The sequence below is a fragment of the Ipomoea nil genome, unplaced genomic scaffold, assembly GCF_001879475.1.
Source record: "Ipomoea nil cultivar Tokyo-kokei standard unplaced genomic scaffold, Asagao_1.1 scaffold2283, whole genome shotgun sequence".
NCBI classification, from domain to species: Eukaryota; Viridiplantae; Streptophyta; class Magnoliopsida; order Solanales; family Convolvulaceae; genus Ipomoea; species Ipomoea nil.
Window position 1 is genome coordinate 3859307 of NW_017618711.1, and position 24855 is coordinate 3884161.

General features: G+C 31.8%; 1 protein-coding gene and 1 long non-coding RNA gene across 2 annotated transcripts; both read left to right on the forward strand.

The window, feature by feature from the left end:
- The first annotated feature begins 3635 nt into the window (after positions 1-3635).
- Positions 3636-6743, forward strand: LOC109151342. The gene is made up of 4 exons (XR_002049287.1): positions 3636-3744; positions 4148-4247; positions 5025-5100; positions 6537-6743. It is a non-coding gene; the product is annotated as an uncharacterized LOC109151342 (long non-coding RNA).
- An 11106-nt stretch (positions 6744-17849) lies between these two features.
- On the forward strand, positions 17850-22192 carry LOC109151338 (laccase-15-like). The gene is made up of 6 exons (XM_019299312.1): positions 17850-18001; positions 18215-18366; positions 19700-19944; positions 20025-20153; positions 20641-21579; positions 21869-22192. Exons 1-6 carry the CDS (start codon positions 17900-17902, stop codon positions 21997-21999), a joined length of 1698 nt encoding a protein of 565 aa, XP_019154857.1. The 5' UTR covers positions 17850-17899; the 3' UTR covers positions 22000-22192.
- The last annotated feature ends 2663 nt before the right edge of the window (positions 22193-24855 follow it).

Below are 24855 nucleotides of genomic sequence, written 5' to 3' on the forward strand. Positions count from 1 at the left end.
TTTAATACGATTGTAATTGTCTTATGGCTCTAAACGGTAGCTTTTTATTTGGGGGGGAAATTGATTTGCAAGAAGTTGTTGCTTTATTATAGAGCTAGTAATTGCACCCGTGTGATGCACAGCTCTATATATATATATATATATATATATATATATATATATATATATATATATATATATATATATATATATATATAGAGAGAGAGAGAGAGAGAGAGAGAGAGAGAGAATATTTCGTATAATATAATAAGATGAAAAAATATACAATTTTAAAACTAATAAATTTGAAATGATCAACTATGAAATTTTATTACACATTGTTAGAAAACTTCTTTTGGACATAACATTTTTTAGCCGTACTTAGACATGGTACATGTTCGCCACAAATCAAAAATTTTAAACTTATTGGATTACTAACACTTGAAACAGCTACGTACAATGTAGACTTTCTATTTAACAAAAGGGTTTAAATGATTATGTTCCTTAAATCATTATTTTACTATGCCTTTTGAATCACATTTTTTTTTTTCTATTTTTTAACTTTGGTGGTATGTACTTAGTATTTTGCTTTCTCATATGGAGCATAATAAGTATTTTTCTAGATATTGTCTTGTGCGATGCACGGGGTAAATACAATTTTAATAAAAATAAAGTGTTATTGTGCAAAAAAGTAAAAATATTATTGGCAGAAAAAATTAAATTACAAATTATAAAAATCCTCTTTATAAACTACATCAGTAAGTACAATTATTTTATGTTTCGCCACAAATTAATATCTTAAGACCGTCTGAGTTACTTAATCTGAATACAGCATCATATAACTGTCCATAAACAAATACGGGTTCATTTTCTACAAACACAATCAAATAAAATTTTAAAAAAATTGAAATAGTACAAACTATATATTATATAAAAATCTCTAATATAAACACTATCTATTAATTAATCTCTATAATTTTTTTATATATTTCTATATACAAATATATATATATATATATATATATATATATATATATGTGTGTGTGTGTGTGTGTGTGTGTGTGTGTGTGTGTGTGTGTGTGTGTGTGTGTAATATATAATATAGATTATATATATAAATAATATATGCATTACACCTCAAATGTCAAATTTATTATGCAGGTTACACGTGCACACACATCATTTCAAAATATATATATATATATATATATATATATATATATATATATATATATATATATATAACAAAAATGAAGGGTCAGGAAGCTTTGTGTTCATTTCTTACCCGGAATATCTCACCCAGACATTTCTCTTCCTCACCATCGCTCTCTCTCTCTATGCATCTATCTATCTATTACCTCTATGTCTCTATATTACTTGATTTTCCAGATTTGTGATGCAATCATTGTTCAAGCATCACAAATTTGGCAATCATACTACCATAAATCTAAGCTAACAGTGAAGACGAAGGCTGCTACCATCATCGTTGTAAGTATAATCCTTCTATGAAATCTATCTAATTCGTTTAATTTAGCCAAGCATTTGTAGATTATGTTTATGAGTTTCTTCAATTTAAAGTTTAAGAAGACATAATCTATGAAGATTTTACCCGATTTGTGCATTAGGTTCACTTAATTGTCTGTCTAGGGTTTTTTTTTTCTTTAAATTTTGCAATGCATGCGTTGTTAGGCTAATCTATTTAACTTTTCCAGTACTTGGGTGGGGATTAAATGTGTTGATTGTTGTTGATGGTGGATTTTTTAAAAAATTTTTTTTGCAGAATGAGTAGCTTCATACATTCGAGCATGAAGAAAGCTAAGTATCTTCTACATTGATTTGTTTAATTTCAGCCTAGATTTCATATACATGTTGTGTACTGATACAAACAAACAAACAAAAAAAAAGATCTATTGAAAAATAGTCATTAAGTACTATTGAAAACTAATAATTGCTATGGCTTATTAATGTCCGACTACTGTTTTGTAACAGTATATTTCCAGGGACCAAATGGCTTATTTGAAGGAGGTTCAAATGGCTTGGCACTTGAAATGTCAAGTAAGTGTTCTTAAACTTTAAATTAAGTAATACTTATTTTTAACATTATGCTTTTTTTCATACTTAAACTTTAAATTAAGTATGACTTATATTAAGCTCTCTTGTCCCTTGGACTTATATTAAGCTCTCTTGTTTTTATTGGATTAAAGATTCCACTTTAATTTTATAGTAAAAAGTAATTGTGTTACTTAATATGATTTCTTAATTATATTTACAGGTTATGCTCTACAGTGTTAAGTTTATGCAATCCATCCTCAGTTACGAAAGTAAGTTTTCCTAACCTGCTCATTATTCATTTTCTTTTAAGGCCTAGGACAGTATGTAACTTGTAGAACTCTCAATGCATTGATATTTTTTTTTTTTTTTTTAGCTATGCAATAGTTATCTATGTGTATGAATTTTTACACAAATCTGTTGATTATATACATTAAATTTGACTGTTTAAGTTGTACTGACAGTATGTAACTAGTATAATTCTCAATGCATGATTAGTTGTACTACAATATTTCTTGTATTAGGCTTAAAATAGACTTTGTTGTTTGTAATGAAAAAAAATACTCTTTATTTCTTCAAATAAAAAAAAATTACAGCATTCTAATTAGTATGCTTCCATCTTTCAGTCAATTCGTTTAGGGTTTCTTATGCATGACTGTTGTCCAATTCGAAATTGATCAATTTTTCATACTGTAATCTCTTCTCCTTAGTAAGAATAGTTAAGCATGCAGATCGATTCTCATAGATAAAATCTCTTAATTTCAGATTTGTATGATTCACCGCAATTAGGGTTCTAAATCGTGTTCTTTTTAATGCTGCTCTAAAAACACCAGATTGAGAAGTTACGGTTAAGTGCGTTTTTTTCATGTGCTAAATGCTATAAATATATTATTATTCACACAAACACTCACCTATAATCTACTTTTTGAGGAGTAATCTCTAATCTATTTTTCATACTGTAATCTCTAATCTATTTTTTTTTATGGACATACTGGAGTTATTGGAGGAGATGGAGAGCATAAACAGAATCGGAAAACAATAGGGATGCAAAAATGAAGCTTCATTTAAAGTATGAAAAAAGATAAGTTTCGAACTTACCTTTATTTTGCTCACTTGATTTCCTTTTGATGCCTATAATTGTTGACTTAGTAATCTTCTTCATTGCACTGTCTATTGTGTGTACTTGCAGCTGCTAATGTCAATTGTCTCTCTGGCTGAGGTCTCAAACTGGAAAACTATTTTTGTAGTTAGATGGGGCAGCTATCAGTAGATTGGTTCATTGTAGCAAATTTATATTTTTTCAATGATTTTGCGATTCGAAGTGGAACTGAAGGGTTTTCTCTTAATAGTAATGATAGCTGGCCATCAATTATATTTAATATCTAAAGAATGTTTTACTTTCCCTAAGAATGATTAGTTTTTACTTCACAGCCCAATAATTCCATTTTATTCACATTCTGTATATAAGTTTGTAGAATATTGAACACATTGCTTCTTTGCTTCTAATTGTCTAAAAATCTTTTTTGTGCCAGTGTATCATTTCCTTTTGGTGTTGTTCTTTAATATTGGACACACAATTTCTAACCTGTTTTTATTTTTTTTCTTATTTTGTTGAGGATGGAATAACCAAAGCTCTGGATACATTGAAGAGAATGAAGCCGAAAATAAGACATCAATCAAAGAAACTAAAAGCAGCATGGTGATCTAAGCAAATAGGTTAACATTTTACATTTATTTTCCTGACTTTAGATTAGTTTTTAACAAATTGTTCTCAATTTTAGACCCAGTTCATATACAACAACTCGGACCTTTATTTGATTGTTGGATGAATATACCATTAATCCAAAACTTTTTGGAATTCTTTGTTTCAGCTATCAGTCTTCTAGTAACTTAAAGTATCCAATTTGCATTAGTTAGTGTATTTAATTGTTGTATATAAGTGTCATTATATAGAACAATTAAGGATAAGTTAACATTAAATTTTATTGTATCCTTCCCTTTATAAATATCTCTAAAAATGTTTTTTGTGCCAGTGTATCCTTTCCTTTTGGTGTTGTTCTTTAATACAGTGATACAATTTCTAACCTATTTTTTTTTTTCTTTGTCTTATTTTGTTGAGGATGGAATAACCCAAGCTCTGGTGGAATTGTAGAGAATCAAGCAGAAAATAAGACATCAATCAAAGAAACTAAAAGCAGCATGGGGATCTAAGCAAATAGGTTAAGATTTTATATTTTTTTTCCTGTTCTTTAGATTAGTTTGTATGCATATAATTGCATAGTTTGTAAGTTTGTTCATTTTAGTTTGCAAGGCAATAGAAACTTTTAATTAAACAGAATTTTGTTAACAAATTGTCCTCAATTTTAGACCCAGTTCATATACTTCAAATTGGCCCTTTCTTTGATTGTTGGATGAATATACCATTAATCCAATACTTTTTGGAATTCTTTGTTTCAGCTATCAGTCTTCTAGTGTATATGTATAAGTCATTCTATAGAACAATTAAGAGCTTTGGTAGAGTAATGAAACTATTTAGATACATAAATAATTCCTGAAGCTTAACCTAAGAGCAGTACTTACTGTATTGTTTAAATTGCACCACATTTAAAAATATTTCAAAAGTTAAGGATGTTTTCCAAATTTTTTTGACTTAGATTTTTTTTAAAAATTGCTTTTTTTTATTCTATATCACAGCAGATTAAAGTTAGGTGTAGTATCAAAGTATTTCTTCTAATTTAAGGATATTCTAACAGATTGAGTGTTTCTATGCTACTGTGCTTTATTGGAACCAATAGATTTGGTAGATTAAGAATCAGGCACTACCCTATGATTAGTAGTTTGTTTCTCAATATGGATTCTTTGAAAGCTTAACCTAAGATTAGTACTTAGATTCTGAAGTTGAACAATTTTATTGTTAATTTTAGTTAACTTTATTTTGTATTACAAAGATTTCACTTAAGTGATGTGTATTAATTCATTTTCATATGTGCTAGCAGTTTTTGGTGGACACCAGCATGGACCAAAATTGGATTTGAGAGTTGCAAACACAGTAAAAGAAGAACTTGCAAATAGGTGAGTAAACCTATCTTTATATTTTAGGCACAAGTTATTTAGTTCTAAGAGGTTATACTTGTATTAGAAAGTTTTAAAAAGTTCTTGTCATTCAATGTTCTTAGTATCTTTACACAGTTTTATAGGAGAAGTTTAATATCTAATGGAACCTATACAAAACTACATCTACAAAGTATAAGTTCCTTGCCAAATTTTGTCCCATGTTTCTGCATTTTAAAACCTTGAACCTTGATCATCCTTCCCAATCACCTGAAATGGAAGTTAGAAAATCTGCAAAACAGGTTATAATAGTAGCAGTAGAGGAACCAATATATGGTAACAATGAGTTAGGCAATATGGTAACAATGAGTTAGGCAATCTCATCAAGACAGTAAACCATAATTAGAAAATATCCCAAAAATAATCTTTAATAATGAGGGATCAACAGGATTAGAACTAAAAATATTGTTTAGAGATCATCAGGATTAAATAAACCATAATAAGAACAAAAAAATCAGTCTTTAAGTCTAGATAGGGCAGGTCCACAACAATCAGTTTCAACCAAGGTCACAATTACATTTTTTCCTTTTTAATTTGTGCTTCCTTCAACTTCTTCCTACTTTTGGATGATGAAAACTCATCAAAAAGTGACCTTTTAATATCTCCTGAGTTGTCAGCATTGTCATCTACTTCCTTTTGTGAGGCTTGAATAGAGGCAGGACTATTAACTTCCACTCCAATAGAGGCTTCCTATTATTAACAAAATCAGTAAACCAATTTAGCCACCATCATAAAAAAAAAAATAAAAAATTCTAGAGCAGAGATTGCATCACTGTTTGTTTCCTCCTCAACCACCCTTCCAATCACATCTGCCAATTTAACAAAATATTAGAAAACACTACTAAAAATAGATTAAGGAAGATATTAGTAGTTAAAAAAGTAAAGATAGTACCAATCAATTCCTTGTCATTCACATCAGCAGGATCTTTCAAAGCCAAAAAACTCTTTAGCCGAAACATTTTGCAAGGAAAGCCATTAGAATGTATCTCCTTCACTTGTGTTCTATAGTTGAATTTGATTAGGAAGTCATGTTCTGTAATCTTGTAGACATAGTAGTTTGTAGAAGCCATGAAGTTCTTGATTTCAAATACTTTCCCTTCTTTGATTATATCTCTATACTTTCCAATGTCCTTTTAATAATACTGGCATGAATGTAGTCTCCCTGCGAATAAAATAGACAAAAAATTTTACACAGCAAAAGATCATTAGGTTAGTAGATAGCATATCATGAATGTAGTCTCCCCGGCAAAAACCTAAAAAAAATTTATACACATTTATAGACCATTAGATTTGTAGATAGCATGAATATGATTTTTTGAAAATAAAGAACACACCCTCTTCATCATGGAACAATACTTCCATGCTCTTACTGGCCTGCCCTTCTCCCCTTTTCTCAGGCACTTCATAGACCCTTACTGCTCTCACCCGGATTGCCCTGAGCTGGTGTTCCGGCTTGATATTCTTGACAGCAATGAACATGCTTGGCATCTTGACAGACCAATACTATTTCGAAAAGGAAGTAAACTGAACTTAATGTGTGAAGGATTTTTGCCATGAAGAACCGGGGTATTTATACAGGTTCATAATTCAAATTTACCATTGATTTTGAGCAGCAGCCAATGTTTTGGAATTCGCACATCTCATTGAATGTGTATTTGCAGATTGCAACTCTGCATATTCCGTGTAATATATATAATATTCTCTTGTTATTTACTTGCATGTATCTTCGAAATTGTAGGCCCGATGCATTTCTAATATTTATTTTGTTTAAACTTCCAAGAGTTCTACATTAATTGAACTCCTTGGGAACCAAGGAGTGTATGCTAAGTTAATACGAATAGTTGCCTTTTGAAAACGGCTGTGCGTACTACCAATGCATAATCACATAACACGCGCAGAACAAATAACCTCTTAGATGGATAAATATTAATAAACCAAAACTGCGTCGTTTTCATTGGGCGGGAAACAATGATTGGCAAAACTTCTTGCTTTATTATAGAGTTAGATTAGATTAATTCTTTTTGACTTTAACTATCCATCCATATCTAACCACACATTATAGATCGATTACAAGTTAGACTATGAAAGTGTTTGCTAAATAGCTGTTACTTGATGAGTTAGTTGGTTTACTAGTTAATAACATTAGCTGATTGCAGAAAAATGTTTGCTAAATTAGATGTTTGTTGATAGCTGATTATATGTAAAATGATTTTCTCAAAAAACTGATCGAAAAAATTGCTTTGATCAGTTTTTTGAATTTTAGCATTTCAGAATAATAAGCTATTATAAAAAGCTAATTAATCAAACAATTATGTCGATTGTTTAACGAAGTCAAATAACTAATAATGATCAAATAAATTAAAATTGACTGATAAGCTAACTATGTTACTAAACAAGGTCTATAAAAAATGCGAAAAAAAAAATTAAATAAAAGAGTTTACCTAACTGGCTAACTGTATTGGCTATTGGGTGATAGCTACCCAGCATGTAGCTTACCTAACCCCAAAGCACTATTTCAAAACGAGTTTATTGAGTGCTTTATTGAGACAAATATGCTATCGTCCACACAAAATACACATGCTTTTCTTTACACATTTGAAGCAGAATATTGAAATTCTTCCATATTATATTATTTGTTATTTTTAAAAAAAATTCCGTACAATGATTGACTGATGAAAGAAAGAGCAAAAGTTCAAATTGTTAACATTTGCTAACGTGTATAACTGTGAGCTATTACTTATTTAAATATTTAATTCAAATCGTTAACATTTACTTATTTAAATATTTAAATTGTTAACATTTGCATACTACTTTTTTTTTTTTCCCTACTTTCTCTTTTTTAATTTAACTTATACATACTACTCCGTATTTACATCTCAACATAATAATAAAACTTTTTATATTTATTATCTACTCATCAACTGAGCAAATTTACTACATGATAAAAATCCTAATAATAATAATAAAGAATGAATCGGGTAATGTGACATCATGATATGAATATTAAGAGATAAGTTTTAAAAGAGGATAATGTGGCTCATGAAATTGGCAATTTACATTGAATTATATGTAACCTGGCCTATAAGAAAAACATTGATGGAACAAGGTTTTTTATTTGAACATATATGACAAAGTTTTATTTTTAAGGACAACTAAGAAAATAAAGGAAAAGGATAAGTAAAGGACAACTCTTATATTGATTTATTTATATTTATATATTTATTATGATTTTACAAAATGCATGCATTATTCAGGATCAATATTGGGATGGGTCACCAAGTGACAGGAGGTCCACAATCGGGTATTGTGTGTTCTTTGGTGGCAATCCTAGTCTCATGGAAGAGTAAGAAACAAAGTGTTGTGTCTCACTCTGGTGCTGAATCTGAGTATAAGGTGATGACCCATGTAGCCTGTGAGGTAACGTGGATGTGTAATGTTTTTGGGGAGATTGGTGTAGAGGTGAATAAACTGATTCCTTTGTGGCCGGTGTGACAATAAAGCTTCTATACACATTTCAAATAATCTTGTATTTCATGAGCGCACTAAGCATATTGAAGTAGATTGTCACTTCATGCGGGATAAGGTTCAACAATGGCTACTCTCAACTGTTCATGTTCGAAGCGGTGATCAATTAGCAGATTTGTTCACAAAGAATCTTAGTAAGGCCAGTGTTGAGTTTATTTGTAATAAGTTGGGCATGATTGACGTTTATGTTCCAACTTGAGGGGAAGTGTTAGATGAATAAGGGGAATTAGAGGGGATAGTTAGAGTTCTACTCTTAGCCTAGCATTTTCTATTTTGAATTGTGTGGTAGTACTTCATTACCTATGTAAATATATAGGCAGTGTCTTTGTACCATTTACTGTGAAATAGATATACAGTACGTTACTCTCCTTTCCTACACATAACAAGGAGTAATTAACAATAATTTTCCTTTTAAAGAAAACAATACTTTATTAAGGCCCTGTTTGGTAAAATGGTTGTTGGCTGATAGCTGTTAGTTGTTAGCTGATTGTGTTAATTAGAGGGTATAAATAGTTGATAACATTAGCTGATTGTAGAAAAGTGTTTGGTAAATTAGCTGTTAGCTGATAGCTGTTTGGTATAATTTCTTTTCCCAAAAAACTAATTGAAAAAGTTGTTTGGAGTAGCTTTTTGAATTTTAGCTTTTTGGAATTGCAAAAAGCTAATTAACCAAACATTTATATTGATATTTTAACTAAATTAAACAATTAATAGTAACTAAATTGATATTTTTTTTTAATTTTTTTAAAAAATTTATTATTAAAATTTATTAAAAATTATTAAAAATGTCAATTCAGCTGTCACTTAAGCAGGTAACCTCCTAAAATTGATAGTAACCTGCTATCAGGTGAAATTGCATACATTTGAAGTATTCAGTGGCCTAATTGCACTTTTTTTTTCGTTCAGTGCCTAATTATATTTTCAGGTTACGTTCAGTAGCCAATTTGAACCTTATTCCCTTTTTAAATTAAGTAGATTTCACTTTGAATCATCCATTATTGTGGTACTAACACATTTAATTCTACCTATTTAATTTTGTTACATTACATCTTTAAGTTTTATTTGTTTTCTACGTACAATCAATCATCTGTTTAAAATTGTGTCATTCTACTGTTTAATAAAGATGACTAAAATGTAATTTTATCATTCAAAATTGGTTGGAGGGTTTTGGATTTTGCATTGGTTGGAGGGTATCGGGTATGTGTTTGGGATTTTTATTTCAAGGGTAGTGCATTGTAAGTTGTGAGGATATAAAGTGCATTGGTGCGGCACTTTGTGCGGTGCATTGTAGGACGTTGGGATGTGCATTAATTGAAGGGCATCGATTGTGCATGGTATTAAGGTTGTGGCAATTTATATTATGGACTAGGGCCCACATAGTATTATGGACCTTGGATCGAAATGACGAGGTACAAAATTCATACTCGTAAGGTACAAAATTTCATAATACAAGACACAAAAAATCACAACACAAGGCGCACACACATGTTATACATTTACTTATTTTTCAAATCCGATTTAGGTACATAATTTGTGTTCATAGGCACAGAATTTCACAACACAAGACATATAAATTCATAACATAAGATACAATTACTAATTTATTTCAGGTACAGAATTCATACTCTCAAGGTACATACTTTTATAACACAAAATACAAAAATCACAACATAAGATACATATGCATGCATCAGGGTCCATAGTGCTCTATGAGGAAGTTTGTAACTGTGTTTTATGATTGTGACATTGAAAAATTCATCTCATTAATCAGTTATCACATATGTGTGCTCTTATTCTCATTATCTCAAATCCTTGTAGCCACCATTTATCAATAATTATTTCGATATAAAAGAAAAGAATTAATAACAAGAGAGACATAAAAGGAGAATTAGAAGGCACACATTATTTGTCAAGAAAAGTAAAGTGGAAGGAATGAAGGATCAATAGAATATCATTATGGGTGAAGCTGTAATTCTTTGAGACATATGGGCACAACTGAAAGGAATGGCATATAGCTGGGTTTTAATTTGAAGTTAAAAACAAAAACAAATAAACTAAGTACACTACTATGTAAAAAATAAATAAATAAAATTACAGCCCCCATTGTGAATTCACCCATGTTTATGAGTATATATAGAACAAATATTATAAATATAGTATATGATAATGTTATTAAACATGGAACATGTTTGGCTATCAACTAATTTGTCAATTTTTCACGGATTTGACCGTCTTGAAAGGAGCATTGAGGCTTCCTTTTAATACTCATCCAATGTGGGACACCGGATGGGTATTGCAAATTAAAGAGAAATTTTTAATTTATGTCCCTCACAAATATGTTAATTATCAATGTCACTTTGAATTATTAGTAGTGTAAATGTTGTCTCTCAATTTTCAAAACGTGAGTATAGTGCCCCTCACCTAATAAGAAGAAGAAAAATTGTTGCCGGCGGAAGGAAAACAAACGAAGAAAGAAAATAGAAGAATAAAATGTAATATTTGATTAGAGAAAATGACGGATAACCACATTTAGATCATTAATAATTTAAGAAAGGACAATATATATCAAGAATAACATTGATAATTGTCATATTTGTAAGAGACATAAATTATAATTTTTCTTAAATTAAATGAGGGTCGTTAAGGCTCCTCTTATAGAGGAGCCCTAATGCCCTGAGCCTTAATGCCCTTCTTTGGTTTATTGTCGATGTGGGACAAAGGGGAGCCTGTGCAAGCTTCCCTTTGTCTTCTTTATTTTTTTTCGTTATTATTATTGTATTATTTTTATTTATTTATATAATTTATTAATATTATTATTCAATGTCTTTATAGTTTATTTTATATATTAACTGTTAACATTAAACAATTAATTTTATTAAACATCTTATTACAAATCGTTGTTACAATTCGTTGGTCAAATCCGCTAACACAATATGTTTTTGACTAACATAATCCGTTAACTGTTAACCGCTAACCGCTAACTGCGGATTGTCAAACAAAGTCATAATATACTAGTTGACACTTAATATAAAACAATATCGTTTTAGACTAGTGCATACAAGGTGATGGTCCAGGATATAATTTGTCATGATGATGAGTACCATAGTAATTAATTAACTTCAAATAGTAATTACAAAATTTCAACATTTTGAGAGGTAATGTTGTAGAATATAATGGATTTATTTTCTTATATTCAGTTTATTGCCCATAGCTTCGAGAAAGCTTTTTGCCCCACCACCACATCTCCAACTTTACACACGGTTAAAATTTAAGATCGTATTTGATGTCACTTAACTCAATCGTAATATGATTAGACGACCAAACTACACTAAAGATAAATAGTATAATCCATAATTTTATACACACCTGTATATGTTACTTCATTTTATTTTTTAAAATGTAGATTCTTAACACGTGCACACAAAATATGTACTGATCCAACAACTCATAACTAAGATCAAAACATGAGAAGAGAAGGTAAGCAAAGCTGTTGGTAGGTCAAACTCCGTAGATCCGTAAGAGAATATAATTACCCTTTCTTGATGGCAGAAGATGATCACAAGCAAGAATATACTCCGTAATATTTTAACTTTTAGGGAACGTTTTGTTCACGAAATCTTGGATTACCCCAGGTAATAAGATTACCTCTAGCAATGTAATGTGAAATTTTGAGATTGTAAGATTATCTTATGTATTTGGTTTGGATTGTGGAATGATATAACCACTGGAGCTGTTGTACTACTACTACTACTACTACTATTATTATTATTATTATTATTATTATTATTATTATTATTATTATTATTAATGGTGGTGGTTTAGTTTATAGTGGAATAATGGGTAGTTATAAGTAGTGGGATACAGGGGTAGTGGATAGTTTCTATGATTCTGTATATATATATAGCTATATGTGTATTTGGAGAATATGAATGAAGAATATATTTATGAATGTATGGTGACATTGTGGGAGTTAGGCTATCACTCGAAGTATAGTCATTGGGAGTTGGGTTGTCACTCGAAGCACAGCCATGGAGTTTGGCTCTTGACTCGAAGAAGAGCAACCCATACAACCTCAGGGTTGTATCAAATATACTATTATCTTGTTTGGTTAAGGTTATATGGCAAATTTTACCGTAGATCATGGTCTATGTAGCAATGTGGTGTATAAAGTAAGTATCATTCGAATTACACTTTAGTTTCATTTGAAAATATTGTTTTGTTTTTCAGTTTTCATTTTTCCCACTCACTAGTTTCATTATAGCAATATCAAAGTATCATTTAATTTCTACTACAGTTTCATTTGACAATATGCATTATTGTATGAGCTTTACTTTGTTGTTTCATTTTCCACATACACTAGTTTAATTATAATAATGCTAAATTATTGTTTTAATTACACTCCACGTTCATTTGACAATATATGCTATTGTATGGTTTTGATGTTGGTACCGTTGGTAGAAAACACAAATAATAATAAAAAAATAAGATTATTATTTTCTGGAAAGAAGGGAAGAAAAGATGAAGAAATTTGACTAGTGTTTGGTGTTGGGTTTTTGCAATAGTCAAGTGAGCACTCTTTCCTTAAAACCTTATTTGCCACCTCCCAAAGATGCTAGGAGCGCTGTGGCCTAGGCTTCCCAGGATAAAACTTGCTAGTGATTCAATGTTTGAGCACTCAAACAAGGAATCCGACGAGCAAGACACGGTTATGAACACAGTATGGCTAAGAAGAGGAGTAGAAACAGAATTCTGAGGTTGGAAAACAAAAGTTTCGTGCAGTGTTCTTGCTGTTCTCACTTTTTTGTGTGTAAAACTCTACTGCCTCTACCCTCTCTTATATAGGGTTAAAGGAGCCAATAGCCTTTATTATGGCAATTAAAAATGACATTAAAGCTGCCTTCCAACAGCTATAACAGCAGACCACTACCTGGGAATTGAATTCAGAATTCAAAATTGGAATTAATAGACAATTAATTTCATAACAGATGAATTCAACCCCCTCAACAGTCAGAACTTTCGGGTTCCAAACCGTTAGCGTACAGGGTTCGGTCTCAACTTTCGACCTCATCCAGATTCGGCCCTTGCACCTCTCGTGGACTCTGTTGCATGAGAGTTGTGCTCTCGGTGCACCACAACCCCACAACCTCTCGTGCTCTCTTGTAGCACGAGAGTAGGTGCTCTCGGAGAACCGAACCAAGTAGCTATACCAGTTGGAAAAAGATACCGAAGTTTGGCATAACTTAGCCCGCAAGGCCAGCCAATTTTCGTGCCCCCAGGTGCCGGCGCACACGAGCTCGGGCTTGAATCAAGCCTTTTTCAATCTCTGCTAGTTGAAATTTGATTTGCAAAATGTGTCAACTATAGATACAGAATTTGACTTGATAATTGCTGACCCATAATAACTACAGGTACATAAACTATCAATTGTAGGTACAAAATGCGTCAACTATAGATACAGAATCTGAAAATTATTTTTAGACCATGATCTACAATGCAAGGTAAACCCTGGTCCACGGTATAATTTGTGCCCTTATTTCCCCTCCAACCCTTCTCCCCTTTTCTCCCTTTTTTGTGGGCCTTACCCTCCACATTCCTACACATTTAAAAAAACAAATTTAAATAAAAAAATAAAAATAATTTTTGAATTATAATTTATAACATATAATTTTATAAACTAATCAAAATATAATTTCATAAATTAATATTTGGCTTCAAAATTATCGACGGAACAAATTAACATTCGAAATTGAATACAAAATTTTAAATATCGTATATACCGAAAATTAATAAAATTAAAAATTTTAAAATAAATTGAAATATAAAAATTTTAAAAACAAAAACTAAAAAAAAAAAAAAGTTATCCGTTGACAAAGTTGTCCCCAGAGAATAATCTTCCCTCTTGTCTAACCATGTTTCTCCCTTTCTCCCCCTTTTCTCCTTTTTTAATCTCCACCATTGGAGATGTCTTTAAAGAGGAGAAATATTTTTAACTTTTAAAATAGGCCAGGTGAGTCCCTATAAGACCGTATCACTAATCTTTATTCGTGAGACGTATAGGGTCAAGATTGAAATTCAATATAATACTTATGCTAGAAAATGTAGTACTAAATAGGAATAAATTGTTTGTTACTTATAAAGGAAATTATAATATTTTTGAGAAAAAATGTACTACTATTTAATAAAAATGAGATATTTAGAGATTGAAAAGTTACCTATGAAGAAAAATGTAATATTTATCATGGATAAGTAGATCGATTTTTATTTATGGGAGAGAACAATAGTTATGAAGACAAATGGTATATATTTTTTAATGAAAAATGTAATGCTTTTAAATCAAAATTTAATATTAAGGTGCAACCGCCCACGGACTAGCTATAAAGAGGTTGTATCACCACACCAGTTTGCAATGAACGCTGTCTAGCAAAATGAAAAATTATTTCATCAAAACGAACATGCATGCAAACAAATACCTTATTAATTAGTAGTAAGGTCCATGCAACGATACCCCTGAAGAACATACTACATAAGATAAGCTAAAAATACACATGGAGCTAACCGAAAATCCATCTTATGACGATGGTAAGGATGCAGGAATGGATAACACAAGCACCACATAAGGACAATAAATTATCAGTACTAGACGAACTAACAGAACAATCTTTTAGAATTTGACTCAACACACAACGGTGTGGATGCCCCAGACCATTATGTCAGACCGAGGGCGACCCACGAGCGGAAAGCAACGCAGTAGGAGATGAACGGGGAATAGGTAATGTGTATAGACCACCTGAAGTAGGCCCCTCAAATAGTACCCCCTTGGTGTGTACGCCAAAATAAAAAATTTCAAGTAGTCAGCTTAATAGACACAAAGTGATGTGCCGTAGAGATATAGGAGCCACTGTTGAAGAAACGATGGTAGCATGAGAGATAGTCCGCTCAGAGTCCCTGTCCTCTGCCATTAGAGAAACCTAGTTGATATCATATGAGAACGCAATTCCTGTATCATGTATTAACTGAGTACAAGAATATATATATATATACAAAGGATAATAACAAGAGATAGAATAAGAGATAGAATACATTGAGAACTGTAGAGTCCTAACAAGATATATATATATATATATATATATATATATATATATATATATATATATATATATATATATAGTAAAAGGTTCTTGTGCGGTTGTGCGTGAGATTTGTACTCAATGTGCGTTGTGCTTAATGTGCCTGGAATTTGTACTTAATGTGCGTGAATGTGTAAAATGCAACAGAAAATATGGATGTTAGCTTCTTCCCCATCCCCAGTAGCCATTGCCCCCTCCCTGATGATGATGATGCGGAAGCGGCTATGGTGGTTAAGAATTATGGGAATAATACAACAGAAATCCACACTTAGTTAGTGTGGAACTTTTGATGTGCGTGCATCATCTATATAAACATTCAACTGCACTGAAGGTAGCTGATAATACAGAATCCATGGCCAAATTGAAGGAAGAAGTAACAAGAAGCTTGAGCGTTAATGTGTGTGAGTTTTCTGTTCTGCTTCCTTCTGAGCTCATAATTCTGAACTACTCACGCACATTAAGCACAAATCTCACGCACATTAAGCACAAATCTCACGCACATTAAGCACAATACTCATGCACATTAAGTACAAAACTCACGCACATTAAGTACAAAACTCACGCACATTAAGTACAAAATTCACGCACATTAAGCACAATACTCATGCACATTAAGTACAAAACTCACGCACATTAACATTACGCACATTAAGTACAAATCTCAGACACATTAAGCACAACACTCACGCACAATAAATATAAAACACACGCACATTAATCAACGGCACAACCACACGGGAAGCCACAAATGCACCTGATCCCTTCCATATATATATATATATATATATATATATATATATATACACACACACACACACACACCGACAGAGTACAAATGATAGACTAATGGAACAAAGAGCAAAAGTTCAAATTAACATTTGTTAACGTGTATAACTGTGAGCTTCTAGTTATTTAATAATTAAAATATTTGATTCAAAACGTTGAATATTCCTACCAAATGCGTACAGGATTAAAGAAAATGTTACGTTATCTTCTTTTAAATTTATATCATAGTATTTACATATTAATATAATAATAAATTTTTTTTATATTTATTGTCAATTCATAAATTAAACAACTTTATCATGAATTATCCTGGAGGAAACCTAAGAAAAAAATCACTTATTAATAGAATATAAAAAGAACAAATAGATTTCTTTATCACAACGGAATAAATATTGTGAGATAATTTTAAAAGAGGATAATACAACATGACTCACCGAATAAACGGTTTATACTAGTGCAAATACTCCATAACCAACAAGAGAACTATTTATGTAACAAGGGGTTTTTTTTTTTTTTTTTTTTTTGTTTCTTTTTTTTTTTTTTGACATTTATGGTAATGTTAAAAAATACTTGGAAAGTTACAAAAAAGGAAAAAAGATAAGTACACGAATTAAAATTTATTGGTACAAAAAATTAAAAAATGAAAACCAAGGATTTAATAGATTTGAACATGACAAAAGAAAGAAATAAAAATAAGGGCAAATTTCACTCTTCTTTCAAAAGGCTGAACCCCAACCCTAAGGGCCCCACACCTCGATCCGAGAGAGCATTTGGAATGATGTAAATCATGGTAACTCAACTGAACATGAATCACAGAGGCTAGACCTGTGTTCACTGCGCACAAGGAACCCCCCTCATTTTGAGAGGTTGCTCCCACACTGCCGCTGGTGAGACTCGATCCCTGGTCATTCTTCCGAAATGCAAATTTCACTCTTAGTCCTACAATTTGTCGTCACCAATTCACCAGTTTTAGAAGCATCCATCATTTTCAGTTTAGTTTTTCAATGGCAAAGAGTACTTAGAGCAGGTTTAACTACAAAGCTAGGTGGCCAATATAATGCATGGGAATTGAATCGGTCATATTCAAATCGTTTGAAGAATTTTATTAAAGTCAATGAGAAACTTAATTAAAAGTCATTATTTCTGGTTTCGTATCCATGAGGTTTAACGTTCTTAGAAGCAAACGTTTTGCATGGATTACCAATTCAGTATTTCTATTGTCTGCAAATTCCCATTTATAGAGTCTATAAATACTGCAATCATTTCATAATAATTATTATTATCAAATCAAACAATTATAAGAGTGATTGGGGTTGAGAAAGATGTGTTTGATTATGAAGGTTTTAGTTGTGAATATTCTAGGGATTCTCCTTCTTGCTGTCCTTCCATCTGGCCAAGCCAAAACTCATCGTCATACGTTTATCGTAAGTATTTGTTGCATTTTTTATTATTATAAAAATTATCATGATTATATTAATTTTATGTATATTAATTATTTTTGAAGGTATTGTATGTGCATATCTAATCGAGTCGATATTCTTAAAAAATTAAAAAAAAAATTGAATATATTTCCCACTTTATGTATCAAGGGTAAAAGTTATTAAAGAAATTGAATGCTGTGACATGCATGGTTGCAGGTGGAAGAAAGTCCATACACGAGGCTGTGTAGTAGCAAGAGCATATTGACTGTGAATGGATCTTTCCCTGGCCCGACTCTATACATGAATAAAGGGGATATGCTCGTCGTAGATGTTTACAATAATGGAACTCAGAATATTACTATTCATTGGTACGTTTTACTTTTATCTATTATTTTGTTTGGGAATAAGGTTCAAATTGGCCACCGAACGTAACACGAAAATGCAATTAGGCCATTGAACGGAAAAAAAGTGCAATTAGGTCACTGAATACACAAAAAATGTGCAATTTCACCTGGTAGCAGGTTACTCCCAATTTTAGCAGGTTACCTTCAATTTTAGCATGTTACCTGCTTACATGGCAGCTGAGTTGGTATTTTTAATAAATTTTTAATAATAATTTTTTATAAAAAATAAAAATAAAAACGACTGTATTTTGTTTTTTATTTTATTTTTTTTTTCATTTTTTAAATTTATTATTATAATTAATTATTAAAATTTATTAAAAATTCTTTAAAAATTATTAAAAATGCCAACTCAGCTGCCACGTAAGCAGGTAACCTGTTAAAATTGATGGTAACCTGCTATCCGGTGAAATTGCATACGTTTGGAGAGTTCAGTGGCCTAATTGCACGTTTTTGCAGTGTTCAGTGGCCTAATTGCACTTTTTTTTTTCGTTCAGTGGCCTAATTGCATTTTCAGGTTACGTTCAGTGCCAATTTAAACCTTATTCCTTTTGTTTGAAACCAATAGTATAATAACATATTAAAAGGTCTGATTACGAAAAAAAAAAAAAAAAAAAAAAAAAAAAAAGGTGCTCTAAGAGGGATGGCTAAGTAGGTGTAACATAATTCTCATATAGTTGCTGTGATTTTTCCAGCACATCCTTATGTAGTTGTTGTGATTTTTCAGCCATCCAAAAAATGTTTTATGTGAGTTTAATTAAATTTTAATTTTTCTAAACAAAAAGGAAATCAAATGTTTAGTAAATAGAAATAAATATCAAACATATTGATAAAACATATCATTGATGAAATCAATCTCTTGTAAATTGTAATGATTATTGACTCATAACATCTTTTGTATAGAGATTATATGGTGTTTTTTTTTTTAAATACGTCAAGAGGAATTTGTAACAACTACTTAAATGTACGTATTGGGTAAACAATTTATATGATATTGACTACAATATCTTGATTAAAACGAATCTTAACAAAATTGAACAAACAATTATAGACTAACTAGATACTATATATGCCAATACTTTAACACATTTATGTCATCCAATATAATTGAGCACGTTAAATATGTGAAAGATTGTTAAAAAAATAAAAAATAAAAAAAATTAACCAATTTGAGTATGTAAATATAATGCATTCTTATATTGTACTATGTTCATCTTAGAGATATAATTATTTTCATTTCATATGTAAAATAACCCCTAACAAGTTATTATTCAAATTATATCATTGTTACTATATATAGGCATGGAATAAAACAACCAAGGTATCCTTGGTCAGACGGACCGGAATATATTACACAGTGTCCTATCGCACCACGTGCAAATTTTAGTCAAAGAATCAAATTATCAGATGAGGAAGGCACAGTGTGGTGGCATGCTCATAGCGATTGGTCACGAGCCACAGTGCATGGTGCTGTGATTATTTATCCCGACAATGGAACTGAATATCCATTTCCCAAACCTGATGCTGAAATTCCAATCATATTAGGTACAATTTTTGTAGATCATACTATATAAAAATTAAATTTTGTCAAATAATTGATTTTAAAAAGTTGAATTATGTTTCAGGAGAATGGTGGAAGAGTGATATACAAGCTGTTCTTGATGAGTTTCTTGCAAGTGGGGGAGGCCCAAATAACTCAGATGCCTACCTTATCAATGGTCAACCTGGTGATCTTTATCCATGCTCAATTAATGGTAATCTTTTTAAGTATATATTTTTAATGGTCAACTTGGTGATCTTTAACACTTTACCAACTTTTGCCCAACAATTTTTCCTCTTAGCATCTTTTGAACTAGTAGCCTAGTTCTCATACACTCGTTAGGATCAAACATTTATCACTATATCACTGCGGGAAATTATGGAATTTTCGACTACCTGAAAGTGATATTAAATCAAGTCGAAAGTAAAAAGTGGTCGGAAATAGCAACAAAGATTTTTCCAAATACCAAAAGTGGTTGGAACAAGGCTTTCGACTTGATTTAAGATCACTTTCCGGTGGTCGGAAATTCTATAATTTCCCGCAGTAATATCAAAAGTTATAGCTCACAACGATCAGTACTATATACTACCTATCACATTTTCGAAGAATGTTAGACTTGACCTTTTAGCGGCTTCTGCGGAACACTAGTTATTTCAATAATGATGGAAAATAAGCTTTTTATAATTTGTTTATAATGACAGATACATATAAGCTGACGGTGGAGTATGGTAAGACTTATCTAATGAGAATGGTAAACGCAGTAATGAACAACATCCTCTTCTTCTCCATCGCAAACCACCAAATCACGGTGGTGGGAACCGACGGCGCGTACACAAAACCCTTAACGAGTGACTATATCGCCATATCTCCCGGCCAAACCATAGACTTCTTACTCCACGCCAATCAAACCCCTAACCACTACTACATGGCTGCCAAGGCCTACAACTCCGCCCCAGTAGTAGATTTCAACCCCAACACCACCACCGCCGTCCTTCAATACGCCGGAAATTACACCCCCACTTCTCCCTTGCCCTTCCCCGCCCTCCCCGCCTTTAACGACACAAACGCCTCCGTTAACTTCACCGGACGCCTCCGCAGCTTGGCGGATACAAACCACCCAATAGACGTCCCTTTGAACATATCAACGAACTTACTCTTCACCTTATCAATCAACACATTGCCGTGCAACAATTGCGCCATACCTAACGGAAACCGCTTGGCGGCTAGCTTGAACAACAATAGCTTCGTTCTCCCCCGAATCGACATTCTTGAAGCTTACTACTACCAGATCAATGGCGTCTACGGTGACAACTTCCCTAGCTTCCCGCCTCTCGTTTTCAACTTCACGGCGAGTAATCTCTCGACGATTTCACAGGCGGCGAACCGAACAACGGAGGTGAGGGTGCTTGAGTTTAACGAGACGGTGGAGCTTGTTTTCCAGGGGACAAATCTAGTGGCCGGAATTGACCATCCCATGCATCTGCATGGATATAGCTTTTACGTTGTTGGATGGGGTTTCGGTAATTTCGACAAGGATAAGGATCCTTTGAACTATAACCTTGTGGATCCTCCACTCCATAATACAATTGCAGTTCCTAAGAATGCTTGGACAGCCATCAGATTCAAAGCCAATAATCCTGGTAAGGGATTTTACACTACTAAAAATTATGGAATTTCCGACCACCTGAAAGTGATCTAAGTAAAAAGTGGTCGGAAATAGCAATAAAAGTTTTTCCGGATACTAAAAGTGGTCGGAACAAGGCTTTCGACTTGATTTAAGATCACTTTCAGGTGGTCGGAAATTTCATAATGTTCAGCAGTGTTAATTATTTATTTTTAATAAGATAGACTTATTTGATTCCAATAATTCAATCAAGCTTAATTGTATTTAATTATGGACTAATATTTCTTAATTATACAATTTGGCAGGTGTATGGTTTATGCATTGTCACTTAGAGCGGCACACAAGTTGGGGAATGGAAATGGCATTTATAGTCAAAGATGGAAATGGCACAAATGAGAAGCTGATGCCTCCACCTCCCGATATGCCTATATGTTAAAGATTAAATTAGATTGATTATTATTTAATTATCAAAAAATAAGTAAATATTTTATGATACCATTTATTTATTTATTTTTTATGAACAATGAGACTGTTCTTAAAAAGATTGATATAGATTAATAAAATGGATTTTAGTTTCAAAGTGTACTATATTCCTATCGAGGTGCACTACGTTTTTTCTATTTCTTTTCCATGTTTTGAGCCCTTTCCTGCTATCACAAAGATGACTTTTAATGACAGTTACTCTAGACTTTTAACTCCGTTTTTAGTAATAAATAACAAAAACATCAATTTTAAAGAAATCATGGTTGTAAGTACTAAAAATAAATAAATAATTTTAATAGGGATTTTACACTAAAGAGCATAGTAAAACACTTTCAAAATTAATTTTAAATTTTTAACTAAAACTTAGGTCAGTTATTTACTAACAACTAACATCGTATATATTTTAAAATTGAATTAATATTTTTATCACGTATCAACTGCCCTCGTAAGTTAATGGAAAATATATATATATATATATATATATACTTTCAAAGACAATACGTAGTATCCCTACACCTAACACTCACAAACTTGTCACTTACTAATATGACAAGTTTTAATTGGTTAAGATATGAAAAAAAAAAAAAAAAAAAAAAAAAAAAAAAAAAAAAAGGAAAAGCAAACTTGCCACGTTAGGGAGTGACAAGTTTGTGAGTGGTAAATACCGGGATACTAGCAATTTTCTAATTTTTAATGATGAGTTAAAACCATAGTAAGAGTTTTTGAAATTAATTTAGAATTGTTAATTCGGTGGTTGTATCACAACCTACGCTGTATATATTTTATAATTGAATTAATATTTAATTAACCCTAACAACGTTGGTTTCTTAATGTAACCCGACGCCGAATATGTTCTAAAATTAAATATGTAACGTTTAAATTACATCAATGGTGGAGGACTATTAAAAAGTGATGAGTGTTTAATTATTGCACTACTTTTTTGTGTATTTATTGGTCAATTTTGGTTTAAAGTTATTTTAATTGTGCTTGAAATGTCCAATTATGTCATAAAATATGTAGGAAGAAAAGGACTAAATCAAGGACAATTTGGAGCTCAATTGAATGCATTTGAAGTCATATTGGCACAAAGGTGTATTTTGGGAGTCATGAGAGGTCAAGAAAGTGAAAAAGAGCGAGCTAGAAATATCATTACATGATTCAGGGGATCCAAAGGAGCGGAGAAAATGAAGAAAATTGCATTTTGGAAGTGAAGATCAGAACTCACGAGGCCTATCACGCTCGTGATTGTAAGCAGTGATGCATTATGCTCTATTTTTTTCTAATAGGCGACGTCTCGGTATTTTAATCATATCTCAACATATGAATGCCCAAATCAAGTGATTCAAACGGTATTGGAAAGATAATTGAAAGAGATAAAACTTTTATATGAAGATCACAAAGTCTAATTAGAACGTCTACAAGGTGAAAAATGAATTAGAAACCAGAACTACTCCACACAGGTATGGAAGAATAAACTTCAAAGAGGGTGTCAAACCCTTCACGAGGCTCCATCACGCATGAGAGAGCCTCATGACAAGCCAAATCTGGGGCTATAAATTGAAAAAACTAGTGTTGGTCCTGGTGAGGGTTAGGGTACAAGTCTAGAGGGGAGGGTGAATAGACTTGTATAATTTTAGAAATCTATTACAATTTGGTAAAGCAACTGAGAAGTGACTTTAACGTCTCGAGAGTATGCACAACGAAAATTTTAATTAACCCTTTCTAAAGTTAGTTTGCACGTATTGTTAATATTCGTAAAAGTTAGATTTGGTTCTTGAATATATGCAACGAAAAGTAGTAAGCAAGTGTGTGTGTGTGTGTGTGTATGTATATGTATATGTATATGTATGTATGTATGTATGTATGTATGTATGTATGTATGTATGTATGTATGTATGTATGTATGTATGTATGTATGTATATATATATATATATATATATATATATATATATATATATATATATATATATATATATATATACATACATACATACAGAGAGAGAGAGAGAGGGGTTCGGCCAACTCAGGCTACTCCACTCTTCTCCTTAGAATTCCTAGGAGGTTTGCACTATTCCCTTAGTATAGTGACCAGACGTTCACGCTTTGAACACAAAGCCAGTCGTGAACTCCACTAGTTTTTTCAACTCATCGCGTTTACTCTGCCTCTTTTTACTTCTATCGAGTAGAGAATACAAGTTGGAAGAAAATAATTCTTCTTTCTCCAACAAAGAGAGCTTGGCTTGATAATCTTGATCTTTTCTTGAAAGCAGCACAAGTCTCTTGTAAACTGGATATAAACTTTGTAACGTGTCTCTCTTTTACTGATCGCTAGATGAAAACTCTTATAAACTTTGAACACTTAGAATTTTGAAAATGACCAACACCTTCTTCACTTTTGGAAGAGAGTATTTATAGGCACATTGAAATAGTTCCGTTGGAGGGAAACCATTTTCAAACGACTATGGACCAACGTGTAGAGACCAGCGGGTAATCTGGAGGGTAGGTGACTTGTTAGATTTTCCAACCGTTAAAGACTTAAATTGTGATGAACATATCTTTTTGCTATACACAAAATGTCAAGGCTTTTAAGGAAAAATCTTCCTTGGGATGTGTTCCTATGACTCACTTTGCCTTAGACACATTCACCTAAGAATTTAAGGTTTCAGACATTTTAGCTTAGAGAATGTCTCGAACAGTCCTTTCAAATGGTTAACTAGGTTAACGCTTCGAACCTTAAATCTCTTAGATACAAATTGTTTGTTAGGAACACTATGTAATTAGATTTTGATGATACCAAGCTTAGAAATT